This window comes from Lithobates pipiens, unplaced genomic scaffold, assembly GCF_037356315.1.
Source record: "Lithobates pipiens isolate NorthernLeopardFrog02 unplaced genomic scaffold, aLitPip1_a1.2 Scaffold_27, whole genome shotgun sequence".
Lineage (NCBI taxonomy): Eukaryota > Metazoa > Chordata > Amphibia > Anura > Ranidae > Lithobates > Lithobates pipiens.
In genome coordinates this window covers 97,877,234-97,903,353 of record NW_027507788.1, presented here as the reverse complement: position 1 = coordinate 97,903,353, position 26,120 = coordinate 97,877,234, and the positions used below count along the sequence as shown (strand labels likewise).

The window sequence follows — 26,120 nt, the reverse complement described above, 5'->3', positions numbered from 1 at the left end:
CCCCTCGCCCTGCCTCAAAGCAAAGTTTATTGCCCACCCAGTGACGCATATGTATGTCGCGTGACCATTAAAGCTCATTTTTTTCCCCACCGCACATATGGGTTCCTTGGGCATAAAGGGGTTAAAGGGGAGTGGTTGGGGGGACAGTAAAAAAAAAAAAAAAAGCACAATGGTTCACAAGCATGGAGAATATTCATCCAATTTTTCATATGGCGTTATTGATTTGTATGTTCTATACAATTCTACACATATTATCGTGATGTAGCAGTAACCCCAGAACCATACTGGTGCACATATGGGTTCCTTGGGCATAAAGGGATTGAAGGGGAGAGATTGGGGGGAGGGGGAAGTTCAGTATGTTTTTACCGATAAAATACAAGTGTTAAGTAGCATCTCACTGTGCTTATGATAATCAGAATTACGATTAGACATGTGCAAAAGGAAAAAAATTGTTTAGTTTAGTTTCGTTTTAATTCGTTAATTAGTTAATTTAGTTTAGTTATATTCGATAAATTAATTAAATTCATTAAATTCGTTTTTAGATTTTGTTTCATTTTCTACCAAATTCGAAAAATCGGTCGCATTTGAAAACATTTCAACCGGATTCTAAATGATTTCAACATGATTCGAAATTATTTCAACCGTATTCGAAAATATTTTGCGACCCAAATTTAGGGCCATGTATCTTGAAGTCACTTGGTGCTAGAAACCCCATATTTTGAGATGTTGTAGTGCTAGGTCTACTGTGTCTGCATACCTAATTTGGGGTTTCTAGCTATAAGTAGCCCCGAGATACGTGGCCCCAAAGTTGGGTCACAAAATGTCATTCTCTGCTGCAGAAAAGTACTTGCCATATTTCCCCATATCTGGGGTCACTTGGTGGCAGGTGACGTGGCAAGTGGACAATCCACAACTTGGTCACGTGGCACTCGTGGCCAGTCACAGGGCACTCGTGTCAGGTCATGTGGCACTCGTGGCAAGTGAACAATACACAACTTGTGGCAGGAGAAGTGGCAAGTCGACAATACACAACTTGTGGCAGGTATCGTGGTAAGTGGACAAATACAATACACAACTTGTGGCAAGTGGACAATGACATACAGCATATGCACTTGCCTTGTGATCGACATCGTGACTTCAATCAGGCATGATGACAACTTCATTGATACCATAAATATAAATGAAATAAGATGTGTGTGTTTTTTTTGCACTGGTACACTGCAAGTATGAAAAGTTGATGTGACATATCTATATATAAGTATAACTAACCATCTTCCAAAATTTCTAATTCAAATAGAAAAGATTAGAACAGAATAGAAAAAAATATAATTTAATAGAATAAAATAGAAAGAATATACAACCATCTTCTGAAATTCAGATTTGAATAGAATAAATCTGAATTTCGAATAGTATGAATTCAAATTTTTTAATTTATTCATTTTAAATTTGGATAGAAAAGATTATAATAAAATAGAAAATAGACTAAAAAAATGATAGAACAGAACAGAATAGAATATATTATATTTTATTCTGTTCTATTGTTTTTCTAGTCTATTCTTTTATATTCTATTAAAATCTAAATCATTATATACTAAATTCGAATTTTGGAAGATGGTTTTATATATATATATATATATATATATATATATATATATATATATATATATATATATATATGTGTGTGTGTGTTGTTTTTTTTTTCGACATTTGAATTTCGTATAGAATGAATTTGAATAGAAAAGATTATAATAGAAATAGAGAATAGACTGAATTTTTTTGCAGATTACCATTTGTTTTAATAAGATCTCCTGCAGAATATTAGCATCTATTTAATTTTTTGCAGATCTCCTGCAGACTATTAGTATCTATTTCGTTTTTTTCACCAGATCTCCTGCAGACTATTGGCATCTATTTAATTTTTTTGCAGATCTCCTGCAGACTATTAGTATCTATTGTGTTTTCTCACCAGATCTCCTGCAGACTATTAGCATATATTTCATGACCTGCCATGAGTGCCACATGACCAAGTTGTGTATTGTCCACTTGCCACATCACCTGCCACAAGTTGTGTATTGTCCACTTGCCATAACACGTGCCATGTGACCGGCCACGAGTGCCACATGACCAAGTTGTGGATTGTCCACTTGCCACGTCACCTGCCACAAGTTGTGGGGTTCCTAGCATCAGGTGACCCCGAGATATGGACAATATGTCAAGTACTTTTCTGCAGAAGAGAATGACATTTTGCGACCCGACTTTGGGGCCATGTATCTCGGGGCCACTTCTACCTAGGAACCCCAAATTTGGTATGCAAACACAGTAGAACTAGCACTACAAAATCAACAAATATTTCTACCGGATTCAAAATGATTTCAACATGATTTGAAATTATTTCAACCGCATTGGAAACTATTTCAACCGGATTTGAAAATATTTTGCGACCCAAATTTATGGCCATGTATCTTGGGGTCACTTGGTGCTAGAAACCCCAAATTTGGATATGTTGTAGTGCTACGTCTACTGTGTATTTATACCTAATTTAGGGTTTCTAGCTTTAAGTGGCCCCAAGATATGTGGCCCCAAAATCGGGTCGCAAAATGTCATTCTCTGCTGCAGAAAAGTGCTTGACATTTTGCGACTCATATTTGGGGCCCCCTAACTCGGGATTACTTAGAGCTAGAAACCCTAAATTTGGAGATCTTGTAGTGCTAGTTCTACTGTGTTGGCATACCAAATTTGGGGTTTCTAACCCCAAACCCTAAATTTGGAGATCTTGTAGTGCTAGTTCTACTGTGTTGGCATACCAAATTTGGGGTTTCTAGCTACAAGTGGCCCCGAGATACGTGGCCCCAAATTCGGGTCGCAAAATGTCATTTTTCGAATTTGATTCGAATTTCGTCCGCATTCGGTTGAATTCGTTAGCATTGTAATTCGGTCATTCGGATGCATCTGAATGTCCGAATAATGGAAATCCGTCCGAATTTCGATTCGGAACTAAACGAAATGCACATGTCTAATTACGATAGCCACACAGCACAGGAGGTGCTGTATGCAGGGGAGGGCTGGCAGCCTTAGGCCTGGGGGGCAAGTCCAGTCAAGTGGCCCATTGAACCACTGAATCAGCTCACCACCCATCTACACCACATTCCCTGTACAGAGAGAGAGGGAGACTGCTCCACATTGCCCCAAAGAGAGAGAGACTGCTTGACACTGCCTGCACAGAGAGAGACCCCGCTTCACACTGCCTCCACAGAGAGAGACCCCGCTTCACACTGCCTGCACAGACCTTGCTTCACACTGCCTGCACAGAGAGAGCAGTCACTTTCTGTGCAGGCACTGTGAAGCAGTCAGTCTCTGTACAGGCAGTGTGAAGTGGAGCAGTCTCTCAGAGAATGGAGCAGTCTCTCAGAGAATGGAGCAGTCTCTCAGAAAGAGACTGCATGATTGCCCCTAGAGAGACTGAGAAAAAGAGCTGGCCCCTTCCCCACACCCAGTACACAGACCAATGAGGCTACAGGAAGATGACTAAAGACTGTGCTGTCACTGCCACCACACTAAGCACTACCTGTGGAGTCCGGAGCTTCTCTGGTGAGTGAGCACCACACCACTGGGCAAGCCAAGCAAGCAGAGTAGCTGAGAGTCACAGTGAGCGCAGCAGGCTAAACACGCAAGTCCTGCTGTCTCCCCGGCATGAACACCAGATTCACCAGGGTGCAGGTTCCTCCTGTCTCAATTGCGGATAGTAAGAAATGCACATGCAGGCGCATGCCAGAGCACCGGCCAGATTAAGGGCATTGTGGTCCTGGTGCTGCAGTGGAGCAGGTTTAGGAGTGGCAGGGATATGAGGTAAGTAATGTCATATCCCAGCTCTTGCCCAGACTTGGTCACAGCCCCACAGGGCTGTAATGTTAGGGAAGCCCAGAACTTGAATTACCAAGCTTCTGTAAGAGCCGTGTGTCGGTGTGTGCTCTGAGGTGAAAGTTTCCAAGCCATCAGAATACAGTGATCACTGCTGGCAGCTATAGCAGCCAGCACTGATCGCTAAAAAACATAAAGACACGCTGGTTGTACTGTCAGTTGATGGAGTCAAATTCTGTACAACCAGTCTGCACAGAGATAGATTGAAATATCTGCTGAACCGGCAGAATTTCAATCTGTCTATTGTGGCCTAAGTCCACCAGTCTGGGTTTAATAATATCCTCAAATCTTCTGAAAGAGGGGCTCCACTTAGGTGTAGAAATTCACTTTGAACTCCACCTTATTTCCAGAACTCTCTTTAGGGTCCTTTAACACTGAAGGCTCTGTACAGGCGTTTTAGTGCTAAAAATAGCACCTGTAAAGCGCTTCTTATGCCACCCCAGGTTTCCCACTGGGGCGGTGCTCTTGAAGGACATTCTGAAAAGTCCAGCAAGCAGCATTATTGGGGCGGTTTGGGAGAGGTGCCCAGCCTATTGAAATGAATGCAACACGGCCCTTTTTAACACTTTCTTTGGCCACTAGTGGGGGTTAAAAGTGCCCCGCTAGCGCCACTAAAACAATGATAAAGCGCCACTAAAACGATCAGCGCTGTACCACTACCGCCCACATCGCCCCAGTGTGAAAGTACCCTTTGGTATTAGATGTGCAAACAAAAAGGTGAGACCACATCTAATACCTACAGAGAGTAATGGAAATAAGGTGGAGTTCAAAGTGAACTGTGTCATTACCTGCAGGGATTGGCATTTAGGGGGGTTAAAGCAGGCAGGGATGAAATGTGATATCAACTATTCACTGCCTGTCAAATGCCTCTGAAAAGTGACCTGAGCATGGATCACTTTTCAGAGGAGTGGCAGTGGCTGCTGCAAGTGAATACAAGCATTTAGGTTCACACTGGTGTGCTGCGGTTTGGCTGCAGTGCAGGTGTACTGGCGGGTGTCACACCCCCTCAGACTTCTTTTAGGTTACTCATTGTTGCTGCATGTTCTGAAAGTGCACCAAACATGCAGCATGCAGGACGTTTTGTGCACTTTCAGAACATGCAGTAAAAATGTGCATCCTCTATGTCCCAGGGGCAACATGCAGTATGACTGCCAGTACACCAGCACTGCAGCCAAACTGCAGTATGTCAGTGAGAGCCCTCATCATACCACCTAGCCCTAGGAGGGCAAGGTACTGGCACAGGCCGCTAGAAAAAAAACTCTTTGGCTGCAGAGAGGAGGAGCTCACTTACTTGGATGGTCTCAGCCTCCCAGGAGCCTCACTGGATTCCAGCCAACTGCTCAGATTGAGCAGAGAGCAGGTCCAGCCTCTGCCAGCCAATGGTGTGGAGTAGGGAGGGGCTGGGCGGGGCTGTGCTGTGTAACACAGACTGTCAGCCCTGACATGAAGACATCGCTGGCTCACTGTACTGGACTCGGCCAGCTCAAGAACTGTGCATGTTGCGGTTTTGAGCTGACGACACAGCAGCCTTTGCCACCACATATCAGAGCAGCCAGGGGGGGCAATTGCATCCCTTCCCCCTGGCCCAGCCCTCCCCTGGCTGTATGGCTCTGTCACAGTGCCACATGGCTATGAGGTTCTGACTTTGTTATGGCTGTACTGTGTTACAGTCTGTACCACACACACACACACACACACACACACACACACACACACACACACACACACACACACACACACACACACACACACACACACACACACACACACAGTACAACCATAAGTTAGAAAAGTCAGCACCCAAGATGTCAAGTGACACCGTGACAGAGCCATACAGCACCTGATTATCATAAGTTAGGATTCTGTGGAGAGATATTAGATATTAACGAAAACCAGGTTAGCAAATGTTTCTGAATATTTATGAATTTTCGAATATTCTAATTTACAAGTTCAGAAGTCAGAAAATTTGTAAATACGTAAATTCGAAAATCTGAAATAGTAATAGTTACTGTATTTATCAGCATATAAAATGTGCTGGCATATAACACGCACCCCAAGTTTAGGAGGGAATTTTGAGGGAAAAAAACTTTTAGGAGAAAAAAAAAAAAGATTTAAATGCAGCCTTATCAGTGTCCATCTGCAGCCTTGTCCATCATTGCAGCCTTGCCCAGTGTCCATCTACAGCCTTGCCCAGTGCCTTTGCAGCATTGCCCATCCACTGATTTAAAATTGGCGCCAATCTCCACTTACTGTGAGAGGAGATGAGCGAGCGCCAGCGACATACAGAAAGCCGAGTGGCCGAGTCTAGCTGAATACACTTGGCTTTCTGTATGTCGACTCATCAGCAGAGATCGGCGGAGATCGGTGTATAACGTGCACCCACGATTTCCCCTTGATTTTTAAGGGGAAAAAAGTGCGTGTTATACGCCGATAAATATGGTAAGTTATTATTAGTTGGTTATTAACTATTAAATTATAGGTATTGGAATTTCCTTTCAAATTGGGCTGTTGGCGAACATAACGAATACGAATTTATCCAAAGTTATGAATTATCCGAAATAACGAATGCCGTATCTAAACGAATGGAATGTAATGAAATTATATTAATAAATAATAATAATAAAATCGTTGTATTATTATCTATTATTAATTTGTTCTGTTCCATTTTTTTAGATGCAGCATTAGTTATTTCGGATAATTTGTGACTTTGGATGAATTTGTATTTGTTACGTTCACTAACAGCCAAATTTGAAAGGAAATTCCATTACCTATATTTTAATAGTTAGTTATTATTAGTTAGTTATTCTCTTTCTTATTTTTGAATTTATGAATTTCGATCATAACGAATGACCCGAAAAACAAAAAAACTAATGCAACAAACACATTATAGGGAGTACAAAGGGGTAATGGGTAGCATTACTTGCCATCTGATCTACAGTGAAAGTGGATAACTGGATTTATAAAGGCCATTTCCTGCCAACATTACACCATCATTACACCCACACAGGATGCACTTAACAGAATGTAAAACAATCATCAGCATTTAGATTGTAAGCTCCTAGGCGGTTTAGGAGATATTTACAAAAAGACAGTCATGCGCCGTAGACAGCGGCACACAGGCACACTGAGCGTGCCGCTGCTAATGGCGATATGCCTTAAAGAGGCTTACTCTCTGTCCAGATATCCAGCTCCTCCCACCCCCTGCCATGCTGATAGGATGACATGGTTGGCATGGAGACCCAGGAGAGGACACACAGGCTGTTAAGTGGCATGGCTGCTGCAAGACAGGGATGTCATGGGCTGCGATTGGTGCTCACCTAATGCTGTGCAGCCTAGCTACTAACAGACCAAAGAACAGTAGCAGTCCATCAATATAGGCTTACTTGAAAATTCTCCTTTCACGTTGTGAGTTTTACCTGCCTGCCTATTTCCCCTGGATTTCCTGTATACTTTGCAGCTTCTTCTCCATTGTTTACATTTGATTTTTAAAGACTACATATCCCATGGCCCCTTCCTGCCTGCAAGCAGTGATTCCTGTAATTACTCCAACAATTTCTCCTCCCAGCACCTCTGTAGTTTGAATAGCAGGCTTTGTGAAATGTGTGACACAGCAGCGCTTCCTCAGAGAATAGTGAATATGTGTTTGTAAACTTTGTGAAGATCCCAACTTCAACATTGTTCAGAATAATAGGAATGGACTAGAATTTTTTTTTAAATACAATTTGTAAATTCTAAAATGATTTTACATTTTGACCAAAGATATGCTTACCTAAATTGGACCAATATTACTTATATAAAAGGCTAGGGGTCTCACTGATGCTGTTCCTGGCTGTGATTTCATGTTTTTGTTTAAAGAACAGGATCTCCACATCCAGGGGAATAAAAGTATTTTCTATTGTCTTTTATACTAATGCAGTGATAATTAATTCAATCATTTTACATGCTTAGATTTAATGTTTAAAAATAAAAAAAGAATGATGAAGAGAGTGCCAGGCCCTTAAAGGGAGGGAACATCAGGCAGAAGGAAGCAAGAGGTAGTGATTTTCCTGCAGCTGGTGGTGGGGAATGTGAGGGAGAGGAAGAACAGCGTTGTCCTATCTGAAACAATCACCGGAGGCAGAGCAACAGGAGGAACTTGTCCTGTTTTAGACCCAGCAAGATCCTTTGCCTACCACTTCTTAACCTGTTAGGCAGAGGAGGAGTGATAGGGTGTTGGCAATGAGAAGAAAAAAGGACAGGCTTTAAGGGAGGGATGCATGTCACACCTTGCAAACCAAAGGAGTTGTACGCAAGTAGGGTGAGATCTTTGAGGGTACTAAAAACCTGGGGTCCTTTACTGGAGGACATTTGTGGTGAGGGAGCTATTTTATACTGAACTACTAGTACAAGGACCCCAGGATTGAGGGTACTAAAAAGAGAGACGATTGTTGGGTGGCCACCCTTTTGGATCCCAACCAATCCCATTTCAATACAAAGGGAAAATGGCAGATAAAATAAGTCTGTTTTCTCCCCATTTGGCCATTCTTCGCAGTGCTTTTACTCCTGCACAGTGCCAGCTGGCGCTCCATTTTTTTGGGGGGGGGGGGGCAGCAAACAAACCACCCCCTGTTCAGTCATTGGGTCAAACCCTCTCCATCCCCAATCGCTCGGTCAATTGGCAAACAATTGGCGAAACAGCCACCCATCGCTCACCCGTCCACCCACCAGCCCTGCACTTACCCAATCCAGGTCGTGGGAAGCTTCAGCAGCTTCCCTCTGCATCTCCTCCATTTTTTTCCCAGCCATGGGGACAGGCTGGTCTCTCAGTGGGGGATGAGTGTAGCACCCTCTAGTGTAGTGTGCTAAAAGTGTACATAGGTTTTTGTAGTGCAAGTAAATTGTTAGGCTTGGCTGGCAACCCTGCCTGTGTTTTGAATCTATGTCAGGGTGACTGACTCAGGGAGGATGGATGACCCATCAGGCAGAACCCTCTGGTACCCCCCTCTACTTTCTGGAACCTTGGAGAAGTTTCCAGAAGAATAGGAAGGAGGTTAGGAGGAGCTGCTTGCTTGGAGTATTGAGGAAGGTCCAACCAATCCCAGACCATATAGAATATTTAAGAGGTGCCCTCCCCCTGCCAGCCTGAGTTAACCCAACAGGGGCAGTGTGCTGTCAGGTGGAAGATTGGAGAGATGGAGTGCTGATGAGGCTGTCAGAGGTGCTTGAGGTGCCCCTCAGTCAGGGGGGAGGCATCCGCTACAACAAACGGAGGAGACCTGTCCTGGGTGTATGGGAGCAGGTGTGAGGACAGCGGGAGAGTCTCAGCATGTCCGGGAGATCTCCTGGGACACAATTAAGGGGCCTGCAGTCCTTGCTCGTAAAGGGCCTTTACTTCATCTGTTTTCTTTTGTTAGATTAACTAACAGTGTGCTAGCTGGAACTCTGATTTTGTGCTGCAAGCAAATGATATGCTGGAGGAAGCTGAGGGGTGTGTGCATAGACTATATATAGTAGAAGTGTCCCTGAAGAGTTGTTTAAAGTCAAGTGAGCATTCCATGATTTTCCCATCCCCTTCCAAATTCAATACCCCTAATAAACAAAAAACGAAGCTGCTGAACTGTTGCCGGACTCTAGTGTGCCTGTGGAATTCGCTGTGCAGGGTAGGTGATCCCATTAAATGATTCAACAATGAGACAGGGGTCTGCCTCTTCAGGTGAGAGCAATGTCTCCCTCCAACCTTCAGATGCAGGTCCAGTCCGGGGTCTGATTGAATAACCAAAGAAACAGGAAGAAGTTGACAGCACTCCAGGATTATGATTAAGCAAATTTGATTAGTGCTGTGTCTGCATTGATGTCATTTTGATGGATTTTTATCCTGGAGTGCGTTCAACTTCTTCCTGTTTCTTTGGGTGATTTCATTCACCAGCGGCTCCTATGGGGGATGAGCTACAGATTTATGAGCTCATGAGTCAGCTGATGCTCCTTTCCCTAGCCAGTCACTGGACATGGGTGGAAAAACTGTTAGTAGAAGTAAAACTGCAGCAGAGACAGGTCAGGTCTCATTCCTTGCCAGTCTGGACTGTGTGGCAGAGCTGTATAAATCTCAGAACTGGATGGCCAGAATTTTGAATCCTTTGGCTAGTAAAACAGCTCTTATATATGGATTTCATCCATTTATTTTGCGGTTTGCCTAGAATTTAGCTTGAGATCATTTATATTAGCTATTCATATACCCTGATAGCCAGGGGATATGTTTGTTTTAGAATAAGATGTCCAGTTATTACTTACTATGGATTCTGAGCCCATATGTAGACTCTTTTGTAAGGGAAGTGATTAGATATTGTGCAGTCATGGTATAATTCCCATCATCTGCAAATGTCAGACTGTTCAGTCTCAGAGTTCCATTTTCATACAGGGTACATCTTCCTACATACTGATCAACGCACATAGGAGTCCCACCAGGAAAGAGCCGTGCAATTAGAGCATTTTTAAAAGTCCATCTTAATAGAGGATTGCCATGAATTGGTAGAGACTCATAAAAAGTAACAGATCCTTCAAGGATTCCATTCTCAACCTGGTAAGCAAATCCAGCACCTGTAAGAAAAATAGCCGTAATTAAAGGAAGAGCGGATATAATGTATAATCTGATATAGAAATGTTGTACAACATTATTAACATTCTAAATAGTAATAATAACAAATTATACATATATGTTTAGGAATCGATTAAAGTAGAACTAAATTCAAAAATTCATTCCATTTTGGATAGAGTAAGCGAGGGTTATACCCACTATCAAGATTTTTTTTTTTAACACCTGTGTTTCTTTTAGGGGTAATCTATCTACCTTTACTTCTTGCCCCAGAACCTAGACAGGAAGCGAGAAGAAATCCCTCCAAAGTGAGAGCATCCCTGGTTGTCACCAGAACTAGTGTCCCCTTTAAAAGTTTTCTCTTTTATTCCTGTTCTGGAGATGAATTCTGGATTTTCTTTCACTTTCTGTTATAATGGTAGATGTAACAATAATGACGCGTATACATGATCAGAATTTCCGACAACAAATGTTCAACGCAAGCTTGTTGTCGGAAATTCCGACCGTGTGTGTTCTCCATCGAATATTTGCTGTCAGAATTTCCAACAACAAATGTTTGAGAGCTGGTTCTCAAATTTTCCAACAACAAAATTTGTTGTTGGAAATTCCGAGCGTGTGTACACAATTCCAATGCCAAAAGTCCACACAAGCTCGGACTCTCTTTGTGCGACCGTGTGTATGCAAGATAAGTTTGAGCCAACATCCGTCGGTAAAAAAATCCACAGTTTTGTTGTCGGAATGTCCGATCGCGTGTATGCGGCATTAGAGAGGTTAAATCTCCCTAATAGGAGCACAGACCACAACAAAAGCCTGACAGTTTAGCTTTTTATTATTCTTTAAACTTTAAAGCTTCAACCCTAGACATATTGTGGTGAGTGATAGGTTACTCCTTCATAAATAGACTTACTGAAAGAATTTTCCTTAATACATTCAGTCTTTTTATGATGGATACTATTGTCTGAAATTTGCTATGTTTATGGTTATCATAAGAGACTGTCAGCCAGAAAATGGCCTTATATACAGCCATTATAGGAGAGTGATACAAATATTAGAGCTATTTGTAAAAAAATTTGAACATAAAATGGTTAAATTGACAAAGAATACCTACTAATCTAGCTGTATTAATTTTAATATATTGATAGAATTATAAAAATAGCCAGTAGTATGTTGCCGTGAATGTTTTGGGGATTGAAGGTTGGCTAAAAGGACTGGAGAATAACCACAAGCATGGCCAACATGGTAATCTAAAGCCCCATACACACTATCAGATTGTCTGCTGAGTTTTTCCTTCAGATTTACCAAAACCATATAATATGAGGTCAAACCTTAGGAGTTTCAATGTGTATGCAATCAGGCAGGCCCTTCTACTACATGGTTTTGGTAAATCTGAAGGAAAAACTCAGCAGACAATCTGATAGTGTGTACGGGGCTTAAAGCACATGGTATAGGCAGATTTTAGGGTGGGGGACCAGCTTCAGTTCCCAGTTAAAACAGGCAAAGATCAAGTCTTTCCATATAATAGCCTACTCACCCAGAAACTTCCAATCCACTATTGTAACCCATCCTTCACAACCCTCCTAGGCTTTACTAACATCCATTTTCAAAACAGGTAATTTTACAAAACCACTCTGCAAAGGTTCTTCTATCTCTCTCCTTTTGGCAATCTCCTATGTACTTGCCCACCCACCTACCCCACCATTGCAGTGCTGTGGCCCCCCTCCTCCCTTCCCACCTGCACATCTATACCTGCTAAAATTGTATTTATTGAATCTGAAACAGTTGTAGGCAAGTATAAAGGTGCATATTATGTTCACAATTTGGCCTCATTCACATAAGCTCTGAGGCTCATGCACTGAACTGGCCAGTTGTTTTTACGGCTGGAGCTAGCAGGTTAGAGTTGCCACCTTTTTTTCAAGCCAAACCTGAAGACTTTAGTGGCACACAGCATTTTTTTTGTGGATATAAGTATAAAGAGGAACTCTAATGTAAGAAGGTTTCTGCTCACAAAAGCCCCCACTTACATCAGAGTTCCCTGCATTCCCCCTTACCTCAGGGTTTCCTAAAGCCCCCTTACATCAGAGTCCACAGAGTACCCCTTACCTTGATGTTCTCACTCGCTCAGGGCAGGAAACTAAAAGGAAGGAGGGGGAAGACTTCAGTCAGAGACAGGGGATGATGAGCTCACTCACCCAAGAATGGAGGATAAGGCATCAGCACTTTTCATCCACAATGTATCTGACGGCTGCTGAGATTCAAATTCAAAAAAAGGAGGGTTGGGAGGAGGAGGAGCAGATCAAGCCCCCTCTTCTTTCCCATCTGTGCGGGGGTAAAGGAACTGTGTTGGCTCTGAACAGTGTGAGTGCCACAGACACTCAGATTGGACAACTGCAGCCGTTCCTCTGGACAGTTGGCAACCCTGGTGATTAGGGTGTGCCCAGGCACATGCCTATGCACTTGGTGATTGTAGTACTCGATTATGAGAGGATCTACAGTCCGGTCAACATTATGTTTCTGGGTTTCAGGTGGTCATGATTCAAATCCCAGAAGAATGGCAACCCTATGCCAGGTTCTCTGTACAGGCAGCCCATATACACTATATTTCTAAAAGTATTGGGATGCCTGCCTTTACAGGTACATGAACAATTGTATCTCAGTCTTAGTCCGTAGGGTTTAATATTGAGTTGCCCCACCCTTTTTTAGCTATAACAGCTTCAACACTGTGAGTCAGGCCTTCCCCACATCAGTGCCTGACCTCACAAATGCATTTCTGGAAGAATGGTCAAACATTCCCATAGACATACACCTAAAGCTTGTGGACAGACTTCCCAGGAGAGTTTAAGCTGTTATAGCTACAAAGAGTGGGAACCACAAACCAAAAATAAAATTGCATGGGATCCCCCCAAAATTTATATCGAGTCCTTAAGGTCTGGAATGGAAATGAATGGAAACCTTGCACTAAATTTTAAAAAAAAATTGCGTAGGGTCCCCCCAAAATCCATATCAGACCCTTATCCAAGCAGGCAACCTGGCAGGGCGCAGGAAAAGAGGGGGGCGAGAGAGCCCCCCCCTCCTGAACCATACCAGGCCACATGCCCCCAACATGGGGAGGGTGCTTTGGGGTAGCCCCCCAAAGCACCTTATCTCCATGTTGATGTGGACAAGGGCCTCATCCCCACAACCCTTGCCCAGTGGTTGTGGGGGCATGTGGGCAGGGGGCTTATCAGAAACTAACAAGGAGACCCTCAGATCCTAGCCCCCCCATTTGAATTGGTAATGGAGTACATTGTACCCCTACCATTTCACAAAAAATGTCAAAAATGGTAAAAAAGACAAGAGACAGCTTGGGACAAGTCCTTTATTAAAAAATAAAAAAATGTAAATGTCCTGCGTTGTAAATCCACGCCGCCCGACAGACCAAAAAATTAAAAAAAACCTGCAACTGTTCCGCCTCCATGGGAGGCTCCTGCCAATTGGCGCTTCTTCTGAGTGACAGTTCTTATATAGCTGAGGGTGGGGCCACCCAGTGATGTAAACGGATGACCCCGTCCCCCTCTGACGCCACAGGGAAGCCTCCCCATGTTGAGGGCATGTGGCCTGGTGTGGTTCAGGAGGAGGGGCACTCTCTCATCCCCCCTCTTTTCCTGCGGCCTGCCAGGTTTCGTGCTCAGAGTATGGTCTGTTATGGAATTTTGGGGGGACCCCTACCCAATTATTTTCCAATTTTGGGACAGAGTTCCCCTTAAAATCCATACCAGATCTGAAGGGCCTAGTATGGATATTAGGGGGACCCCCATGCAATATTTTTTTCAAATTTTGGTTCGGGGTTCCCCTTAATATTCATACCAGATCCAGAGGGACTGGTAATGGACTGGAGGGGAAACCCATGCCCTTTTTTTCAATGAGTTTTATCTATGTTGCAGAGACACAACAATTCATTACAGCCACGTTCAGTTTTAAATGCCAATTTTTGCTTTAGAAATGTCATTTTGCTGTGGTACTATTCTAAACATGGGGAAAATGTGCCACTTTACAGGCATACTATAGACACCCCCCATGCACGATATTTAAAGGAATATTTCATTTTTATTGTTTTTAAAAAATGTTTTTGCATTGATACATGTCCCCTGGGGCAGGACTGGAGCCTCCAAACACTTTTTATGACAGCAACTCGTATATAAGCCTTTAAAATGAGCACTTTTGATTTTTCATGTTCGTATCCCATAGACTTTAATGGTGTTCGTGTGTTCTTCCGAATTTTTTGCCTGTTCAGTATGTTCTGGTGTGAACAGACCTGGGGTTGTTTGGCTCATCCCTACACACAGCACCTGGTGGCTGTATCTGCATAAACAGCCTATTCAAAATGTGACATATGTTATGTTATGAATTCATGAAGAAATACATTTAATATTCACTGGCAGAGATGAGAGATTTCAGTGGGCCTCAAAAATGAAGTGAACTATTGCTCTTGAAAAGCAGATGATATATTTGAGACTTGTAAAAGAGAAAATAAGCTCAACTATTTAAGGTTTTTACAAGCAGATGTTGGGACAGAGATTTGCCTGAACAATAGGGTCTTTTGTCACAGACACCAGAAAAACATTTATCTGCCCTTGTCGAATGGCCAAGGAAAGCAGCTCAAATATAGGGCTAGGTTTAGCTTAAGGAAGTGAAGCGAGGCCTATAGTCGACCTACTCAGCGCCAATTCAGTCCCACAGTTCTAATATGGCTAGGTTTGATCATACATAGAATTTACCTGTGACTAACAGTCGTTAAACCTGAATAGCCAGAACAAATATCCCATTGTTTCAGAAAGTAAGATGGCTCACTAAGAAAAGTAGCCAGTATTGTCTCGGTTTCTGTAACTGTTGTCATCCTGGCGTATAATTTACTGAAGTCTCCTGCCATTGTCTTATGAGAAGCAAACGTGAAATGACAAATACATGTATCTACATATGATATGGACATATAACATCCATTACAACATAACATATTATAAGAATCAAGGAAAATATACCAGAGTTATCCATATCAGACAGCTCCTACAGAAGCGCTAGCCATCTAACCATCCAGGCATCCCGGACCCCCAGCAGCAGCAGCAGCAGCATTGAACCGGGACCTTCCTCCCAGTTACGAGTAACAGGAAGGGATCCCCCAGGCCCCGCTCGCTTAGTCAGCCTCAGCGAGCCAGACGCTGCCAGCCGTGGGCAGTCTCACAGGACACATCGCGGCTTGGGCCTAACTCCGGCCAGTCCCGGCCCGCAGTCTCACCCCTCCATCCAGCCTTCTCAGCAGGCTGAGGCACACACTCCCACTGGACCCTACCCACCATCCACGAATGAGGCCATCTTGGTACACCCTTGCACGGCCACAGGACTTCTCCGGCCATCCGGAGCAAATCCCCCGGACCCCCCAGCAGATTCTACTGGGACCCAGTCCCTTCTCCCTACCCCTATTAGTCCCATCGTCCTGGGCACCATACACAGCCACCTTTAGTCGCCTCTGCTCTAGCTAGCTAGGTGAGGAAGACTGTGGCTGCAGCTGAGCCCCAGCTCACACACCAGCTCACCCCCACTTCTTATACAGCAGGCCGGTGTGCCTTTCCCATCGTAGAACACCACCTCCCTTGCAGCCGGACCTCACCACAATGGCACCAGGTGACACAGCAAGACAGGACTACCACAGCTCAGGCCCACCCCCGACATCCGTCTCGATCCACCAGAGGCAGCTGCATCACTGGTAAGTATAGGCTTAGGCCCCTTGCACCTTGTTCTCTCCTTCCTTAGCCCCCACCTCCTCGCCTCTCTTCTTCCCTGGACTATCTCCTAGCAGGTAAGCTCTCGGGACCCCCCCCCAAGCAGTTGATCCAGGGTCCTCTGGTCCGACCGCCTTCGGGGGTCAGTAAGGAATTTTTTCCCCCCTACTGTAGCAATTGGCCAGCACAGTTAGTTTTTTTTTGCCTTTCTTTGGATCAACAGGAGGGCGGTAGGTCAGGGGTCCCCCTTCGTCGCAACTGGAACCATTCGCACCGTCATCAGCACCTCAACACACCATAGCTGTCACCAGCAGTATTCATCAAGACCAGGAACTTCGCTACAAGCAGCAGTAGTTGGATCAGTCATTAATTCACGACTCAACTACGCAAAATCCCTCCAGATAGGATTACCCCAAGATCAATTTGCATGCTTACAAATAGCCATAACACGGCAAAGCGGCAAGACTGATAGCAGGAAAAAAACCCGCATCAGGATCATAATCCCAGTCATTCTAGTACCACCAACTTCATCCTCTCGCCATGTGCAACTTCAAATACTCAGCGGAAGTTCTCCACAGGCTAAGAAACACCACCTCAACATTACCAACCTCTGTTCAAAAAAATCCTACAAAAAGAACAACTACTAAAGAAGACCAACCTACAATCAACCATCAAACACAGGAAGATACCAACCCAACCACAACAATTAGCATGCGCCATGATCAACACCAGGTCTGCAGTCAAACACAGACTAGAAGTACATGACTTCATCACCCAAAATAAGGGGGAAGGGGAAATTGGGACTTTATATGAGGCAAAGAATGTATAGATTCATCTACCTCCATCCCTGATCAAGTATTGTACGAAAAATAGGATGGGACTTTGAATGAAGCATAGCTGCAAGGTAGGTATGCAAGGACATATCTGAAATTCATTGGCTAGGTATAAGATTTGAGGGTAAACAATAATAACATGAGTAACAATAATATGAATTGATTATATTTCATATATGTGTATATACAAGTACATATTATAACAAAGTTTACAATGATAATCAAAATTTCATAAAAAAATGCATGGTTAAAAAAGACAGAAATCATCTTCAATTGATTGAAGCATGAGACATTATAGATAAAGTCAGGGAGAATTTCAGATGCATGCTTGCAAATGGTAGCATAAAAGCGCTCTATGCGTTTCGTGGAGTTCATCCACTCATCAGGAGCAGTTCCAAGGTTAAAATTATCTACAAAGAGATAAGTGAATGCATGAAGATCAGACAAGATCAGCACAAAGGGCAAAGGAATAGAGGGAGGGAGGGAGACTCAGCTCCCCCAAACACTCTTACTTACAATTAAATTATTTCTTAGAAAATAAACTGTTGACAGAGATCCGGTGGAGACTTGTTTTTCACAGCGCCTCTATCTGTCAACAGTTTCTTTTCTAAGAAATAATTTTATTGTAAGTAAGAGTGTTTGGGGGAGCTGAGTCTCCCTCCCTCCCTCTATTCCTTTGCCCTTTGTCTTGATCTTGTCTGATCTTCATGCATTCACTTATCTCTTTGTAGATAATTTTAACCTTGGAACTGCTCCTGATGAGTGGATGAACTCCACGAAACGCATAGAGCGCTTTTATGCTACCATTTGCAAGCATGCATCTGAAATTCTCCCTGACTTTATCTATAATGTCTCATGCTTCAATCAATTGAAGATGATTTCTGTCTTTTTTAACCATGCATTTTTTAATGAAATGTTGATTAGCATTGTAAACCTTGTTATAATATGTACTTGTATATACACATATATGAAATATAATCAATTCATATTATTGTTACTCATGTTATTATTGTTTACCCTCAAATCTTATACCTAGCCAATGAATTTCAGATATGTCCTTGCATACCTACCTTGCAGCTATGCTTCATTCAAAGTCCCATCCTATTTTTTGTACAATCACCCAAAATAACATAGATTGTCTCTTCATCACGGAAAGCTGGCTAATAGGAATGGCCGAACGGTTCGCCCGGCGGTTGTTTTGCGGCGAATTTCGACTGTTCGCGGTCCGCCCGATCGGCGGACTATTGCCGCCGTTCGACCGGCGGACTTCCGTGTTTACTGTGTAAAAGAACTTTGACCTATGATGACACATCCATCATGGGGTACAGGACAGCCAATTGAGACATTACAGCACATGGACACTTGGACATTCCCCCTAACATATAAATAGACCCGATCCGGCGGCCATTTTACATTCTTTCTTCTGTCACTATAGGGAGAGGTTGCTGTGTGGAGCAGGGAGAGATTGCAGTGACCCAAATCGCTAGCTATTTGGTACACAAAAGTTCTTTTCAGGACTGGTATAGGTGTTAGGTGTAGTTCAGGATATAGGTTTGCTGTGCTACTGATTGTTGCAGCAGCCTGAGTGTCTTTTGTCAGTTTAGAGAAAGGGACAGGACGGTGTGTGCTGCAGGGACAGTCAGTTTAGTCATTAGCTGTTACTATCAGGTCCACAAAAGTGCTATTCCAGTTATTGTTCCAGTAGCCTCTGTTTTGTCAGTTTATATAGGGACAGGCAGGAAGCTGTGTGTGAGGCAGTGAGGGTCAGTTTAATCAGTAGCTGTTACTATATTAGGTCCACAAAGGTTCTTTTCAGGACTGGTATCAGTGGTATGGTAATAGGATTGTACACGTATAATATTCTTTCTTCCAAAAATAGAAAGAATATTAAACTTGACTGCTGCCCTTATGCTGCAGTCTGCTAATCAGTCACACGCAACCTACTTGTTCTACAAAGGTCCTTATAAGGACTGGTAATAACCTGGTGTAGGGTGCTATAGTACATAGGGTTGAGTGAGGTACAGTCTGCTATTCTATAGGGACTGGTATAGGTCCACAATACATAGGGTTGAGGTGCACTACTGCTGACCGCTGCCCTATACTGCAGCAGTCCTTCATCGGTATAGGGACTGAGAGTTTTGTCACAGGGTCATTTAAAAAATGACAGGCAGAGGAAGAGGCAGGCCCTTCCACAGGGGTGGTAGGGGTAGGGCAGGAGCAACAGGCTTGAGCCAAAGTGGGAAGTTGCAGAAGGTGCGTTCAATTAATTTAAAGGACGCACCAGACTTGGTTGAGTGGCTCACTCAGCCTGCTATGTGCACCCCCAAAGACACTACCACCAACAACACCACCACCACCACATACCTTCCGCTTGAGTCACAGGAATTATTTTTCGATCCATATCAAGACATTTCTGATGCGCAGCCACTCTTGGTATTGGATCAGGAAGAGGAGGTAGCAACAACCGCTACTCAGCAGTCTGACGACAGTACCCAGATCGGCCCAAGGAGGGGGTTCTTCCCTGGTGTAGCTGCCTACTCCGAGATCTCTACTTATAGTGGTGGGGAAGGTGGCATTGATGATGACGTGTCTAGTGATGTCACGTGGGTGCCCACAAGAGAGGAAGAGGAGGGGAGTTCAGAGGGAGATATGGACCAGCAGATAGGGAGGAGAAGCAGGAAAAACTTACATTGCACAGGAGGGACAAAGCAGACTGCAAATGTATCAGGAGCGAGTCATCGACCATGTAAGGTCACATCTGGTGCTCCCAGGACACTGGCACATGGCTCCACAGTGTGGGCTTTTTTTAACGTGTCCGCTGCTGACAATAGCGTTGCCATCTGCAATCTTTGCAGTCAACGCATTAGTCGCGGTAAGCCCAACACTCACCTAGGGACGACCGCCTTAAGAAGGCACATGAGCAGCCATCACCGAGCCGAGTGGGAGCAACGGAACACACAAAGCCACACTCCAGGCTCTCACCGTCCAGCCTCGTCTTCTACTTCTCCTTCTCCTCTCTCCTCACAATTGTCCTCCACTCCACCTTCCATCACGCCAAGCTCACGTTTTTCTGCAAAAAGGCAGGCTTCCGTGGGCCTAATGTTTGAGCGTAAAAAAAAGATGACGCCGGATAACCCTCTTGCCCAACGGTTGACGGCTGGCTTGTCAGAACTCATAGCCCGCCGACTACTGCCATATAAACTGGTGGACTCGGAGGCCTTTCGCAAATTTGTGGCCATTGGAACACCACAATGGAAGGTCCCAGGAAGGAAGTATTTCTCAGAGAAGGGCATCCCAGAGCTATATGGCCATGTTCAGCGGCAAGTGAATGTATCTCTGGCACACAGTGTCGGTGTCAAGATACATCTGACCACGGACACGTGGTCTAGCAAACACAGGCAGGGAAGGTATATCACTTTTACTGCCCACTGGGTGAACCTTCTGACGGCCGTCAAGCATGTAACCCATGGCACCTGTGTAGATTTGGTTTTACCGCCACGGATTGCATGCAGGCCTGACTCTTCTTCTCCTCCTCCTACTCCATCCTCCTCCCTCTCCTCCTCGGCTGACTCCTCCTTTTCCGCTGCTAGCGCCTCTTCCGCTGCGCCGCCCAAGCTCCCCAGAATTCGACATGCCAGGTGAGACATTGCCATGCCGTGCTGCGTCTGTTGTGCCTGGAAGCCAAGAGCCACACTGGCCCTGTACTTCTTTCAGCTTTGCATTCACAGGCAGATCAGTGGCTAACACCACTCAATTTGACAGTTGGTAAAGTGGTGTGTGACAACGGTGCCAATCTGCTTAGCGCATTGAAACAGGGCAAAATTACGCACGTGCCATGCATGGCACACGTCTTAAACTTGGTCGTGCAGCGATTCGTTGTCAAATACCCTGGGGTCCAGGACATCTTGCGGCAGGCAAGGAAAATCTCGGCCCATTTCAGAAGATCTTACACGGCCATGGCTCGCCTTGCTGACATTCAGCGGCGACACAATCTGCCGGTCAGACGTCTTATTTGCGATTGCTCGACGCGATGGAACTCAACCTTCTATATGCTTGATAGGCTGCTCCAGCAGAAATGTGAAGTTAACGTCTACCTGTATGAACTCTGCGGCAGAACAGGTTCTGGGGAGCTGGGGGTTTTTTCACCGCACCAGTGGCTGCTCATGCGCGACACATGCAGACTTCTGCGGCCATTTGAGGAGATCACCAAACTGGTCAGTAGCAGCCATGGCACCATCAGTGACATGGTACCTTATGCCTTCTTTATGGAGCGTGCATTGCGTCGTGTCATTGATCAAGCTGTGGAGGAGCAGGAGCGGGAAGATGAGGAAGTCGCAATGCTGGATGAATTCCCAGGGGGGGCTACTCTATCTGAGACAAGTCAACAACAGGAGTCTGAAGAGGAGTCAGAGGAGGATGGTGCCGGGGCGGATGAGGAGGAGCAAGAAGAGCATGCTTTAAACCTTTCTGGGATCCCTGTTGTGCGTGGATGGGGAGAGGAGAATGAAGAGGACGACATTATCCTGGATGATGAGCAGGAGCCAGGCCACCACACCGCTTCCAGTTTAGTGAAAATGGGGGCCTTCATGCTCCAGTGTTTTAATAGGGACCCCCGTATAAAAAGCATAAGGGTCAAGGACCAGTACTGGGTGGCAACGTGCTTAGACCCCCGGTACAAACACAAAATGGCGGAAATGTTACCGCCGTCACAGAGGGCTGTCAGAATGGAGCACTTCCAGGCCTTGCTTCGAGAAATGCTGCATTCTGCCTTTGTGTGCGCTGGCAGAGGAGCAATTCCCACTCCCAGAGAAGGAGTTGCAGGTACCAATGCAACAGCGCCTGCAAGAGGACGGTTTGAAGATGTGTTGGTGACTTCGGATTTGAGGTCATTCTTTCAGCCGACCCATCGACAGGTGTCATCCGGATCCAGCATCAGGGAATGCCTAGACCGTCAGGTGTCCGACTACATCGGGTTAACAGCCGATGTGGACACTCTGAGGAGTGATGAACCCCTGGACTACTGGGTGGGCAGGCTTGACCTCTGGCCAGAGCTTGCCCAATTTGCAATCGAACTGTTGGCTTGCCCCTCATCCAGTGTCCTGTCCGAAAGAACGTTCAGCGCAGCAGGGGGGATCGTGACCGATAAGCGTACTCGCCTAGCTCACGACAGTGTTAACTACCTCACATTTCTAAAAATGAATGAGGCATGGATCTCGGAGGAATTCAACACATGTGACCAGTAGACCATGTATATGTCTATAAAAAATTTTTTAATCGAGCACAGAGACCTTCTTTCTTCATTTGGCTCACTTCCTTGTCCAAAAAAAGCACACCGTACTATATGCCTGTACCCTCCTCTTTGAAGAGGTTGAGCGGTGTCATATTTCTACTGGGGCTGCTTATTATGAGGGGCTCCCACCATCCCTGTGCTGTGCTGACATCCTCCTGGGGCTGTACCTCTGCTGTGCATATTATGGGGGGCTCCCACCATCCCTGTGCTGACTTCCTCCTGGGGCTGCTTATTATGAGGGGCTCCCACCATCCCTGTGCTATGCTGACATCCTCCTGGGGCTGCTTATTATGAGGGGCTCCCACCATCCCTGTGCTGTGCTGACATCCTCCTGGGGCTGTACCTCTGCTGTGCATATTATGAGGGGCTCCCACCATCCCTGTGCTATGCTCATTATGAGGGGCTCCCACCATCCCTGTGCTATGCTTATTATGAGGGGCTCCCACCATCCCTGTGCTGTGCTGACTTCCTCCTGGGGCTGCTTATTATGAGGGGCTCCCACCATCCCTGTGCTATGCTGACATCCTCCTGGGGCTGATTATTATGAGGGGCTCCCACCATCCCTGTGCTATGCTCATTATGAGGGGCTCCCACCATCCCTGTGCTATGCTCATTATGAGGGGCTCCCACCATCCCTGTGCTATGCTCATTATGAGGGGCTCCCACCATCCCTGTGCTATGCGGACTTCCTCCTGGGGCTGCTTACGGTGCAGGTGTCAGTGCTGTATATCACGGTGCTGCTATCAGTACTCTCTATCACGGTGCTGCTGTCAGTGCTGTATATCACGGTGCTGGTGTTAGTGCTTTATGTCACGTTGCTGATGTCAGTGCTCTCTATCACGGTGCTGTTGTCAGATGACTCTATCACGGTGCTGGTGTCATTGCTGTATGTCACGCTGCTGATGTCAGTGCTCTCTATCACGGTGCTGCTGTCAGATGACTCTATCACGGTGCAGGTGTCATTGCTGTATGTCACGCTGCTGGTGATCATCTCCTGCACCCTCTTCTTTGCCTACCCTGACCTTCCCTCTCCTCCATTGCCTTCATGAGCTCCACAGTCCTGAATTGTCACAACAATTTCCCATATAAAAAAAGAATGCTTGTAGTTGTCGATCCCAGATTCACCTCATACATGTGTTATGTCATTGGCCATGTGGTGGGACTATGTTTGCACAGCTATTAATTATTTTGTGGCTGCAAATTTGACCTGTAGGTTTGCAAAGTTCGCCTCCCATTGAAGTCAATGGGGCCCGCCGCAAACGTTCCAGTTCGCAAACTATTGGCCGCGTTCGTGGTCTGCGTTCGTGAAACGTTCCGTCGGAAGTTCGTCCATCACTACTGGCTAATACCCAACTGCAACACCATCCTAAGCGAATTGGTGCCTGAGAACTACAGGGTCCTAACTGAGCATAGGAAAGGAAAAAAAAGTAGGAGGCCTAGCAGTCATTTTTAAGTCTCACCTTGTGCTCACCAAACCAACTTTACAGAACTCAGTGCCTTCCATGGAGGCACTTACTCTACATCTTCAATCAACACCCCAAGACACCATTCACATACTACTATACTACAGACCACCAGGACCAAAGATGAATCTCCTTACACCGCTCACTGAATTCATTTTAATACACAACCTAAAAACCAAAAACTTTCTGGTACTTGGGGACTTTAACCTCTGGGCAAACTCTACCCAAGACCCTATCGCGACCCCCTGCATCAACCAACTGGAAGAACTAGGTCTCCAACAACTGATAAAGGCTCCCACACATGGTTCAGGACACACGCTGGACCTCCTCTTCAAACAAAACATGGACATTGACGTACTCGACAATGTACCACTACCATGGATGGACCACCACGCTATCAAATTTAAAATCACCACTAACACCACCTTCCAAAAACTGAAACACGCAACACCAACACACTGGACCAGATCGCAGAAGAAACTACACTCCGAAATCTTCAAAACTACATCAAACAAAATAGCAACATTGAATTTAAGCCACTCAACATACAGTCAACTCCCTAAACAAGGTATTACTACAAGCAGCAGACTCAGTAGCTCCAAGACGCAGAACACGAATCAGGAAAAAAAACTCGGGATGTTTTAATGACCCTCTCACTCTACTCAAGCAAGAACGCAGAAGAGCTGAAAGAGCATGGAGAAGAAACCCTACCAAGGAAAACCACATAAACTACAAAGGATTTTTGCAGAAATATCACAAAGCAATCTTCAAATTTAAAAGATTTCTTGAATACCATCTCCTTGGCCTTAAACCACCCTCGGGAGCTTTTCAAAATAGTCGCTCATTTGATGAACCCTACATGCTTAGAGCCCCCAGCAAACAAAACCCAAGACTTCTGTAATGTGTTATCTGATTTTTTCATCGACAAAATCGGCAACATCCAAAAAACAATTCACCAAAAAAAAAAAACCCAAGCACATTCAACTGAAGCAAAAAGAAGATATGGACACGAACATCCCACAATAACCGAAGTTTTCTCTGACCCCAATCACCATGGACACCACCAAAAACATCATCAAAAGCCTCTGAGACAGCACATCACCAATTGGTTTATGAGGTGAGTTATGGTGGGAGTCAAGATTTCGGAACATTCTTTCAGGAGTTTTGTGAGGATGATGTCAATCGTTTAAATAAGGGATTGTTCCGGGCACCCTCAAATAAGGCATTGTCAAACCCCTGCTAAAGAAATCCAACCTCGACCCTCAGGACCCAAATCACCACAGACCAATTACAAGCCTTAACACCATCTCAAAGATTATAGAGAAAGCGTTAGTACAATAGCTACAAAGCCACCTGGATACACATAAACTCCTGGACCCACTGCAATCAGGCTTCCCCCCAGGCCATGGCACAGAAACGGCACTTCTGAAGATAAGGGATGATGCCTTTGAAGCAGCAGATGACGGAGAATCATGTCTCCTGGTACTGTTGGACCTCAGTGCAGCATTTGATACAGTGGACCACAATACTTTACTCATCCGCCTCACAGAAATAACAGGAGTCACAGATTCAGATCTACAATGGTTCGCATCCTTCTTATGAAATTGTTCTCAGACAGTGAAACTAGGAGCATTCACCTCTGAGAGTCCCTCAAGGATCACCCTTGTTGCCAGTGCTCTTCAACATATACATCTGCCCACTCCTCAAAGTCATCAGAATATCAGACCTCGGCTTCCACTCATACGCTGATGACACTCAACTCTACTTCCGCATCACCGGACAAAAAGACCATCATCAGCAACTAGAAAATTGCCTCACTTTGATAAACGACTGGATAACCACTAGCCCCCTCAAACTCAACGAATAGAAAACAGAGCTTCTTATCCTACACGCAAACCAAAATTCCCAAACCAAGACCGCTTGGTCACCAGCCACCATCTTGGGACAGAGCATCACTCCAAGGACCAAGGCCAAGAGTCTCGTAGTCATCTTTGACTCAGAAATGTCAATGGATGCACAAATAGGATCAGTAGTCAGCGGGTCTCATCATCTCCTCCACCTGCTACGTAGACTCATCCCCTTCATTCCAAATGAGGACAAAGCAGCGGTAGTTGGAACAGTCATTAATTCATGACTTGACTAAGCAAACTCCCTCTACATAGGACTACCCCAATATCAACTTGCGCACTTACAACTCAGCCAAAAAATGGTGGCAAGACTGATAACAGGAAAAAAAACCTGGGAATCCATCTCCCCTTCCCTGAGGAGCCTACATTGGCTTACTGTAAAAAATCA

The 26,120-nt window shown here is 44.9% G+C and overlaps 1 protein-coding gene across 3 annotated transcripts in view; it reads right to left on the bottom strand.

The window, feature by feature from the left end:
* Positions 1–26,120, bottom strand: part of LOC143934023 (cell adhesion molecule CEACAM1-like) — a 122,749-nt gene that overhangs the window by 86,132 nt on the left and 10,497 nt on the right. For 2 of the 3 annotated variants that reach the window (XM_077457261.1, XM_077457262.1), the window contains exon 2: positions 10,186–10,491. The exons of the other annotated variant lie outside the window; for it this stretch is intronic. In XM_077457261.1, coding sequence (XP_077313387.1) covers positions 10,186–10,491 — 306 coding nt within the window. The remainder of the gene's footprint in view (positions 1–10,185; positions 10,492–26,120) is intronic. 3 annotated transcript variants of the gene reach the window in all.